At 61.8% G+C, this 10,701-nt stretch overlaps 1 protein-coding gene across 1 annotated transcript; it reads left to right on the top strand.

Annotated features, from left to right (window-relative positions):
• Window positions 1–1,272: 1,272 nt before the first annotated feature.
• LOC112108919 (amyloid-beta A4 precursor protein-binding family A member 3) lies at window positions 1,273–10,655 on the top strand (the record flags this gene model as incomplete). Its single annotated transcript, XM_026662877.1, has 8 exons — window positions 1,273–1,457; window positions 3,230–4,483; window positions 5,195–5,234; window positions 6,424–6,569; window positions 7,830–7,916; window positions 9,055–9,213; window positions 9,889–10,068; window positions 10,443–10,655. Coding segments are annotated over exons 2-8 (2,037 nt in total), but the record flags the coding sequence as incomplete, so codon positions are not given.
• Window positions 10,656–10,701: the final 46 nt, after the last annotated feature.

Genomic DNA, 10,701 nt, shown 5'->3' with positions numbered 1-10,701 from the left:
TGGGGGAGGGATAGCTCAGTGGTTTGAGCATTGGCCTGCTAAACCCAGGGTTGTGAGTTCAATCCTTGAGGGGGCCACCTGGGGATCTGGGGCAGTAATTGGTCCTGCTAGTGAAGGCAGGGGGCTGGACTCGATGACCTTTCAAGGTCCCTTCCAGTTCTAGGAGATAGGATATCCATTGGGATGCGGGGCAAACGACTGATGAATATCGGGACGTCTGGTCACCTTAACTAACTGTAACACTGAAAATAAAACTGATCAGCTTTGTGGGAGAGACTTAAGGAGATCAGCACTCATTGGGTCTCTTCTCTCAGCCAAGGCTAGGCAGAAACTGCTCTCTCCTGGCTCTCATCCTATCAGCTGGGTGATGGGGAGCTATTTACCCATATGAAGGGCTTTGAGTGCCCCCCAGTCCAGGGGCTGCTAGTGCTGCTGTGGGCTGGCAGGTGGTTGCTAATGGGTGTCAGGCTCTCAGCTGCCCAGCCAGAGGGGGCATTGGGAACCTCATTAGACCAGCTCTGCGCAGGGGTGGGGGCAGACAGAACCCTGCAGACGCTCCCCAGGGCACGGAGCCGGCAGCCCACACAACCGGGAAATGTACATTTTGCACCACCCAGTGCCGGGCGTCCAGCCCTGTCAGCCAACAGCACTTCTTGGACCCCAGCTAAGGGCTGTGGGTTCCTCTGCAGAGCACGAAACAGCAGCTCGCTTTCCTGTTTGCATCCTGCTGTGGTAGGAACCCAGGGGGCAGGGGACATGCCCCCCCGCCCCGGCACCCCTGCCTTAGCCATATGGGCACAGTTATGCCCCTGCTCTCAGCTTTGCCGGAATGGGGTCTAAGCCAGGGGTTCTCAGACTTTTGTCCTGGTGACCCCTTTCACACAGCAAGCCTCTGAGTGCGACCCCCTTATCCATTAAAAACACTTATTTATATATTTAACACCATTATAAATGCTGGAGGCAAAGCAGGGCTTGGGCTGGAGGCTGACAGCTCGCAACCCCCTGAGGGCTCCTGCCCCCCAGTTTGAGAACCCTGGTCTAAGGGCAAATCTCTTCTCTCGCTGAGTTCACTGGTTCCTCCGGACTGGCCCCGCAGCAGCCGCTTTGCAGAGCCCGGCCCAGGACACTGCAGGGCTGGGCCTGGGAACTGCGCCTCCAAACTACATCCCCCAGCAGCGCCCCACGTGCTCAGAGCGCCGCTGCCCAGCCCAAAACTACATCCCCCAGCAGCCTCCGGGGCCTGCGCATGCTCAGTGGAGGGGAAGAGCAACAGGAAGATGGAAGGGGGGAAAGAGAGGCTCAGGAGTAAGTGAAATTTAACTCAGCAGCCACATCAAGGGCAGCTGCCTGCAAGAGGAGAGCGCCTCGGCCTGCGGAGATTCCAGCCCACAAAGGGTTAACTAACCCCAGTTTCCTGCATTGCTGCTTCTGTGGGAGTTGGTGAAACTTTTTTGGAAGTAAGTTTTCTCTGCATGACAGATGTGTGCAGAGAGGCAGGGAGGTTTGTGCCTAATACACCTCTTGCTTCTGGGTCATTTCCTAACTGAAAGGTGCAAGGATCGCCCAGCGCATCTGGGGGATTCCCTTCCTGGCCTTCAGCCCGGTCTGATGCAGCGAGGAAAGAGGGATTCAAAGCAAGTTCTTTAGAAATAAGTTTGATGCATAAGTTGGGGCTGGGGAGAAGGAGCCAACCCATGAAGGGCTTGGCCCAGAATGAGGGGATCTGGTCTGTTTATTCAGTGGTGACTCCTGTGAGATGTGGGTCACTAGTCGTGGTGCTCCAGGCATCTTCAAAAAGTGGGCAACGTTGCTTTGAACTTACTAGCCCAGACACAAGAGTTAGTTGCCCACCTTTGTGAGTCTGGTCCTGCAATCGGCCCCCCTTCGGCCCAGTGGAGCTGCAGCGAAGTCCGTGCCCTGGCAGCCCCTGGGAGTGGAAGCCTGGAGGGGTCTGATTGCAAAATCAGGGCCTAGCTAATTGGTTTTACTCCCCAATCTAATGAAACCACCTTGTTTGGGGGCAGTATCATTTTCTAAGGCTAAATTGTGGTTGTGGGGCCAGATTCTGCTCTCAGTGATGCAGGTCTAAATCAGGAGTCGGTCCATGGACTTCAGTGGATTCACTCTTGATGTGCACCGGTGAATGCAGAGTGAGGCCTCCTTGTTTGCACTTCGGTGTGAGGGGGCGTGTGGGGTGCTGGGGGCTGTGACATTTCTACTTCCCGGATGAGACCGAGAGGAAGCAGCGGGGGGATTCAGCATTCTCAGCACAGCTGCTGGGAGAGACCCAGGATGCAGCCAGCCTTGTCCTGCTGGGATCTGAGGGTGCTGCCCAGCATCTCCGTGCACATCTGTGGATCCCTGCCCTCCCGGGGCAAGCAGCTGATTCTGGGTAATGCGGCCCAGCAGAGGTGGACACAATAGCTCCTCAGAAGTCGTTTTTTTATGAGTCTCCTGCACTAACCCTGGGGCTGGATTCCCTGCAGTGCTACCAAGAGAGGGGGTTGAGCCCCATTGCAGGCAAGGAAGCGCCCACCCTCTTCAGGTTAGACAGTGGAAATGTTTGGAGAGGGACTAAAGCTAGAATTGTTAATGTGGTCCCAGGGCACCAGACTGGGAGTCAGGACTCCTGGGGTCTGTTCCTGGCTCTGCCACTGACTCACTGCCTGACCTTGGGTAAGTCCCTTCGGGCACAGTTCTCACAAGTGGCTACTGGCTTTGGGTGCCCAACTTGCGAAACCTGGAAGGGGGCCGATTTTCAGAAGTGCTGAGTGCCCACAACTCGGAGCGGGAACCGAGGGGGCTCAGCACCTCTGAAATAATCAGTTTGGGCTCCCAGGGTCAGTAGCCGTCAGCAGCGCATCAGAGAGACTGATGTGGGTTTGCAGACTTCCCCAGCGTAGTCTGTGCGCTGGCCGGCACCTTACTCCCATTGATTTCAATTCCTCCCTGCGGCGGAGAACCTGGACCTGAGGTCCATGGCATGTGAGACTCCACACGGCTGCTCCTTACGTGTTTCAATGGCAGGAACAGCTTAGCAGCTGCCTTCGTTAATTCAGCCCTGCCCGGCCTCTGCTGCTTATTTCCATCCAGAAGATCCGGGGCTGGATCCTCCGCAGGCCTGACTCAGGGCAGCTCTGCAGAGGATCTGGTCTATGACGTTGTCTCTGCTCTTCCTTTCAGTCCTGCCCATTTCTAACCTCGAATACCTCTCTCCTTCTGTTCTCAGTGTAGGGCGAGTTTCTTCTTCCTCACCTGGGCAGGAGCGACCATGATGGACAACGGCATGGACTTCCAAACCGACGCGCGTCCAGAACCTGGCTTTGGCAGCCACAGCCTTCCCGGGGAGCTCCTGGAGCCTCCAGCCATGGACCTGGAGGAAGGGGCCTCGCCAAGACTGGCCATGCCAACAGCCTGTGAACAAAGCCTGCACGGCCTGCAGCAGCCTGGATCCCCCTTCAATGCCCTGCGCGCCGACCTTAACCCCTCTGCCGCTGAGGCTGAACTGTGTCTCGGTGCAGCCATCACAGAGCCGACTGTCCCCGAAAGTGCCCTGGGGGGCCTGCAGACCCCCAGCTCTCCAGCTGCTCTGGACTCAGCCCTCCGGGCAGCTGGGGAAGCTTGTGATGACGCTCGCAGGGACCTGGGAGGGGGGATGGAAGGCTGTGAGGACGCTGCAGTACCTGGGAGCGATGCTGACTGGAAAGGGAACCCAGAGGGAGCCCACCGCGGGGTGGGTTGTCCCAGTGACCTGGTTTGCATGGACCTGGATGAGGAGCCTGAGGCCCACCTGAGAGGGGAGGAGTGGGCCGAGAGCTTGGAGGAGGACGACCAGTTGGAGATCCAGGGCCTCCTCACCCAGCTCCAGACCCTTAGCCCCAGCTTCCGCGACGACTCGCCTGCCTCGGAGGACGACCCGCTGCTGGCGTCGGACTGTGGCGCAGGCCCTTTTGGGGGAGACGCGCCGCTTCCCCACCAACCGGCCTTTGGCTGCTGCCGGGGCCTGCCGGGCGAGTGCCCTCCCTGCCTGCTGCACGTCGCCATGGGGAGAGGCCTGGCAATGCCGTCCTGCCACGCTCAGCCCTCCGCCTGCTCCCAGAGGAGCCGGGAGAGCCACGGCCTGCTCTTTGCAGAGGCTGACCGGGAGGACTTGCTAAGCCTCCTGCACCACGAGGGGGGGCTCCCAGCGGAGGCCAGTGAGGAGACCCCCCTCGCCAGGTCAGACGTCCTGGCCGGAAGCAACGGGGAGGCCCTGCAGAGCCAGGAGAGCCCGGTGGCCCAGCAGGCGGAGGAGGCCGCTTCGCAGCCAGGCAGCTCGCAGGCAGAAGGCTCCATCCGGTGGTATCGGAAAGGGGGAGCCCATGAGGGAGACTCTGCCTGCATGTCCCCGGGCAGTCGGGACAGCTCCCCAGAGCCTGTGTGGGTGGCCATGTCCCCTCCTCCCAGCCGGGGCCTGGAGCAGCCCACCCCCAGGAGCACGGCTGTGAGTGCTTTGCATGCTGGCTGGGGGTGTGCTGGCCCCGGGCACCCTGGGGTGGGGTTGGGCTCTGGGCCACCTTGCCCTGGGGGGCCCTGGGATTGGGTGGGGCTCTGAGCTACCTCTGGATGCCAGGCCTGGAGCTGAGCGCTCTGACAGATCCCGTGACAATGGCTACGCGGGGCGGTTGGGGGTCAGCCCTTGGCACAAGAGTCGCTGCCGGCTGCCCCCAGGCTGGGGTGGGAGGGGAGCAGGATGTGGAGAGTGGCTGCCCCTGGCTTCCTGCCATGTGTAGGGTATGGGGGAGGCGTTCCTGAGGGCAGCCGGCAGGTCGAGGGGCTGCTGACACCCGTTGTTATCCTGCAGCTAGAACATCGCCTACCCAGGCTCCCCAGCAACTTGACCTGTTCCCCCTCCCCGCTGGGGTCACATGACTCTGGCCTATCCCCAGGCCGCTGAGCTAACCCAGAGGCCTCCACCCTGGCAGCAGCTGCCCACTGACCTCAGCATCCCTGGCCTGCCCTTTCCTCTGCTCCCTCGCGCCCCCTGCCCAGAGCACTGAGCCCTTTGGCGTTGTCCTGCTGCTGCTCTCGGTTCCCCTTTGGCTGCTGCCAGGAGGTTAGTTCGCTCTTGTGCCCATGGAGGTGGCCGGCAGGTATCCCGGCTTCTGCGTCCCCCTGGCTGCTGACACTCACTGATCTCGTGGTTGCTTTGTAGGTTAAAGAATCCCGGGCGGCCTATCCGGCCTTCAAAGAGGGTGAGTGACTCGTCCGCTTGTAACAGGGATAGAACCCAGGCGTCCTGCCTCCCCATCGCCGGCTCTGACCACCAGCTCGTGGGCCTTAGTGTGGGTGGCAGCCTCTCCCGGATGCTGTGTGGTTAGTGCTCGGCAGGCCGGCCCAGCCTGGCAGGGGAGGGGAGGGGATTTATGAAGGGGGGGAGGGGCGTGTCTTTCGCTGCCCTGGCTCATGGGAGGAAGGCTTTCTGGCTGCCATGTCCTGGGAGAGGGGCCAGCATGAGGACCCTGGTTCGAATCCTGCTCTAGTCACAAGTGACCTGTTGTGGCCCGTGTAAAATGAGTTTGGGGGGTCACAGTCGGGTCCCCATGCTGAGTAAACATTCTCGCGGCAGTCTGTGATGGGGGCCCCAGGGCAGCCGCAGCAGGGAGGTCGAGGAAGCTGCACTCCCTTTTTGCACAAGGAAGGGGTCGCTCCAGCTCAGGGCTCGGGCGTGTGTGTGTGTGTGTGTGTGGCGGGAGGGTGGAGAGGGCGCTTGCCCAGCCACTGTCAGTGCCCTCAGCCTCTGGGGCTGCCGACGTGGCGCCTCCCAACAGCACATGCAGGACAAGGAGATGCCATGGGGGCTTGGCAGGATACCCAGCTGGGGACGCATCCATCTCCCCTGCAGCTACCTCCAAGGGAGCTCAAAGGTGGGGTGTCATGGAGAGCTGCCTTGGGAGGGGTGTGAAAACCAGGATTGAAAAGCCAGTTCTGGTGATGCCTGCTGCTGCTCCGGCCCAGCCACTCGCCAGACCTGGCCAGGTGCTGGGCCTGGCTGGATGCACGTCTCTGTGTGAGGGGGGGAGCTTCTCCCTGCTCCGCAGAGGCTGCCACCCAAGCAGAGGGGCACGCGTTGGGCTTCTTCCCACGGGGGTTCAGGTCCGTGAAGCAGGGGGCACGGTGCCTTGGCTGATCTCACTCACGCTGAGGGGCACTGCAGGAACGCTGGGGAGAGCGAGATGGGAATCACGCCCTGCTGAGGCATGGGGTAACCTGGCCCCCAGGATAAAAGGCTGCTAAGAGAGGCCATGCCCCCTCCCCTCCCCCCACCTGCAGTCAGCAGCAGCTGGGCCTGGCTCCAGCCCGGTGTCTCAGGCCATGGGCATTGCAGGGAGGGGAGGAGCGGGGAGGCCCTGCCTTTGCTGACACCTTCCCCTGGCTTCTCAGTGGCAGGCCCCTGTGAGCCGGAGGATCTCCTGGACGGAGTGATCTTCGGAGCAAAGTATCTGGGCTCCACACAGCTGGTCTCGGAGAGGAACCCCCCCACCAGCGTCCGCATGGCGCAGGCCCAGGAGGCCGTGGACAGGATAAAGGTGGGTGAAGGCGCCGGGGGAGCCGGGCGGTCGCTAGTCAGTGCGCGCCGGTCCTGTCGAGATGAGCCCCTGGCACTAGTTGGTTTTCACTCGCCAGGAGCCAAAGCCCGGCTGTCTAAGACTGCCCAGCCACGGTGCCCCCATCAATGCAGCTGAGGAGGTGCCCTCTCCTGCCCAGAGCACAGCGTGCATCCTCCTCTGCCCTCTCCGCCCTGCGCCTGTCGCAGGCGGCTCCTGGGCTCACTGGGCTGGCCTGGCCTGGCCTGGCAGCAGGTCGAGGGAAGTGTGGGCCCCGAGGACAGGATCCTTGTCCAGAGCAGCCGCGGGAACGGACTGGGTGCAGCGGGACAAAGCTGAGCCTGTCATGAGCGGATGCCTGTGTTTGCATCAGGTTCTCACCCACCCCTGCCATTGCAGCCAGCAGTTGGGCTTTGACCGGGGGGGGAAAGAGTTGGACACCCCCCTTTCCTGGGGCCCCACTCCAGAAGTGGGTGCTGCTGACTTCCCCGAGGTGTGTAGCTCTGTTTATACTCCGACCTGTAGGCTGCAGGGAGCAGGTGTGAAGAGCAGCGAAAGCAGGTCACTCCTGGGTCCGGCTGCAGCTGGAAGCCGAGCTCCCGCTCGCTAGGCTGGGTGGGGGAAGAGTTCATTCGAACAGGGTTCCAGCAGTGGGATGCAGAGAGACGAGAGGGAGGAAGCCATGGTCAAAGCACAGGCCAGGGAGTCAGGAGACCTGAGTTCCAGTCCCACCCCTTCCACTGGGTGACACTAGGCCAGGCATGGCTTCTCTGTGCCTCAGTTTCCCCACCTGTAAAAAGAGGCTGATCCATTCCTCCTGCGTGGGCTGTCTGTAAAGTGCTCACTGAAGGTTGCTCTGGACGGGAGTTGCCCAGAGATCGGGTAGAGGAAGGCAGGGCAAACCCAATCCCTTATGTTAGCTGCTGTTAGCCAGCTCTGGCATTCCAATGGGCTGTGAACTAGTAACCCGTCGCCCATCCCAGCACCCCAGACTGCATGTTCATGGGGACCCATTGCTCCTTGAGGGGAAACGGAGGCACAGAGAGGGGCGGTGACTCACCCCTGGTCACAGAGAAAGTCAGGGCAGAGCTGAGAATAGAACCCAGGAGTCCTGGCTCCAAGTCCCTCTGTTTGTTAGAGGGTGGAGAGGGATGGGAGGAGAGAGATCACTTATGTTTGAACCTCTGCCCTGGGGCTACTGGTGACCACACACACGGGTGCTTTGTCCTTACCGTGCTGCAGGCGCCGGATGGGGAGTCCCAGCCCATGACCGAGGTGGATCTGTTTGTCTCCACCCAGAGGATCAAGGTTCTGACGGCCGACTCGCAGGTGTGTAGGAAATGGGATGTCGTTACAGGGGGTGGGTCACTTGTGCTAGGAGAACTGGGCTTGTTCCTGTTAGAATCCTCCCCCCTTGGGACGTCGCCTTCTCTGCACCCCACCCCCTCTAACCCGGATCAGGGCACTTGGCCCGTGCAGGAAACAGGCCTTAGGCTGAGTGTGAATCCCTGTCGACTGCACGTGGTGCAGGTGTCCTGGGGTTGTGATCCCACCCGGATAAAGAGGCCTTTCCTCCTGGAGGATCCACTGGCGTCAGTGGGGATCACACAGCTGCTGCCAAAATGCAGCCACCTCTGGGGTGGACCCAGCAGCAGTTAAAAGTTTACACGTAAAGGGAAAACCAATTGGTTTTGGCCTTAGGCCAGAGGCGCCAACTTTCTAAGGTGCCAGGGGGTGCCTGACCCCCAGCTCTGCCCCAGGCCCTGTCCCCACTTCACCCCTTCCCCCAAGCCCCCGCCTCTTCCCCAACGCCTCCTGCACGTGGTGGAACAGCTGATCACCGCAGGTGGGAGGTGCTGGGAGGGAGGGGGAGGGAGGGGGAAGTGCTGATTGGGGGGCCCGTTGGTGGGTGCTCAGCACCCACCATTTTTTTCCGGAGCACCCACGGGGTCGGTGCCTATGCCTTAGGCCTCCTCTAGGTTCAGAGCTGCGCTGGTACACAACCCTGCGGGCATGCTCCTAAACTAATCTAAACCTGGTTTCTATTGATTGATTATGTCAATATACGCCAGGTGTCAATCTCCGCCTGAGCGTCCAGGCAGGGTTCCGCAGCAGTTTCACTGGGTGGATACAGAAAGCCGAGGAGGATTCGTGTTCTCCTTCCTAACCATCGGCCTGTGCAGTCAGGTCTCCGCTGGCTTTGCTGGAGGTCTCCTTGCAGGACCCACAGGAGTGGCTCAGGAGTCCAACCTGTAACTCCGAGGGGTGTTCTCCCAACCGTGTGGCCAGCATTTGAGTGAAATCGTCACCAGAGCCCCGCTAAGATCCCTTCCCTCCTCTCGGTTAACAGGCTCCCCTGGCTTGGAGCCTGTGCTCCCGTAATCCTGCTGGCACTCCAGCTGTCCACCGAGGCCACCAGGGCCAGCGGGGTAGATGACCCCTGAATTTCTCATGCCCCTCCCCCCAGGAGGCCATGATGGACCATCCGCTCCAGACCATCTCCTACATCGCGGACGTCGGCAGCGTCGTCGTGCTGATGGCGCGCAGGAAGCTGCCGCGGCGGGCAGACACCTCGGGGGAGAAGCGGCTCTACAAGATGATCTGCCACGTCTTCCATTCGGCTGACGTGAGTCTGAGCCCGGCGGGCATGGCAGGGGGCAGAGCGTCGCTCGGGGGCTTTACACAGACTCCAGATCCCAGTCCTACCCAAAGCCCAGTAGGTGTCACGAGCTGGGGGTTCTCAGCTTGGCCTCCAGGTGGTGCTGTTCCTTGAGGCGGTTCAGTTGCACCTCTCTCTGCCGCTGTGCTGAGCCTTGTGCCTGTGGGGCTGGGAGCTCACTCACCCCCATCTCCAGCCGCCTTGGGTCCATCTCGGAGACAGTAAAGAGTGCTGGGGGGGAGGGGGTCCTCTGTACTGTAGGGAATGCCAGGGCTGGGGGGGAGGGGAGAGGCCTGGGGGTGTCTGTGCCATAGAGCTGTCCCTGGTTGGGTGAGGGATGGGAGAGGCTTGAGGGTGTCTGTGCTGTAGAGGGGGCCCCGCCTGGGTAGGTGTGGGGGTATCTCTCCATAGAGGGGGTTGGAAGTGTCTGTCCCCGCCCCCACCCGCAATACATCCCAGGTTCTCTGCAGCTGCCGTAGCAGGGTTTGGCTGTGCCCTGACAGGCTGGCGGGATGGCAGATGGGTTGGCTTTGACCCCCTGGCACTGCCCAGGCTCCTGGGCGCTGGGTGCGTTGGAGGGTGGAGCCCTGTACCCACAGGCGCCCCCCTGCCAGGGTAACCTCAGGGTACTTCCTCCTGCAGGCTCAGCTGATTGCCCAGGCCATCGGGCAGGCCTTCAGCGTGGCTTACCAGCAGTTGCTGCAGGCCAGCGGCATCGACCCGAGCCAGCTCTCCGCCAGCCAGGACAGCCGCGCCCTGGAGAGCCAGGAGCTGCACAACGGGGACCTGGCCCACTTCTCCAAGCAGGAGAACTGCAAGGAAGTAAGAGCTGCCTGCAGGGGCGGGGGGTGGGACGGGATCCCTGGCACCCCGCGCTCCAGCTTGGTTCCCTGCAGCGCCTCCTGCTGGTGTTTGTTGGGAGCCTCCTGTGTTGCGACCTGCCAGTGCCGTGCTGGGGAAGCTGAGCCTGGAGGAGCCGGGGGCTCCCGCGTGGCCAGTGCCCCACTCCCTACAGCCTCCCGTCCAGTACCAGTGCAGCACTGCACCCTCTGGGACCCAGGTCTGGAGTAGCTGCGTCACCCAGTCCTCTTGGTGCCTGCCGCAGCCCGAGCTCCCGGCCGCGCGGTCACCAGCCCCGAGGGCCCCCTGGGCCCGCGCCGCAGCTCAGTGGGCCCCATGCTCTGCCCGGCCTGCAGGTCTGCATCCGCAAGCAGAAGGGGGAGATCCTGGGTGTCGCTGTGGTGGAGTCGGGCTGGGGCTCCATCCTGCCCACCGTGGTCGTCGCCAACCTCATGCATGGGGGCCCCGCAGAGAAGTGCGGGGAGCTGAGCATCGGGGACCGGCTCATGTCCGTCAACGGGACAAGCCTGGTGGGGCTGCCCCTCAGCACCTGCCAGAGCATCATCCGGGTGAGAAGCAGCAGGGGAGATGGGGGGGGGGGGGGGGGGGGGGGGG

Source organism: Terrapene carolina, unplaced genomic scaffold (genome assembly GCF_002925995.2).
Source record: "Terrapene carolina triunguis isolate 2854851 unplaced genomic scaffold, T_m_triunguis-2.0 Scaffold31011, whole genome shotgun sequence".
Taxonomy (NCBI): Eukaryota; Metazoa; Chordata; order Testudines; family Emydidae; genus Terrapene; species Terrapene triunguis.
This window is presented reverse-complemented; position numbering and strand designations above follow the sequence as displayed.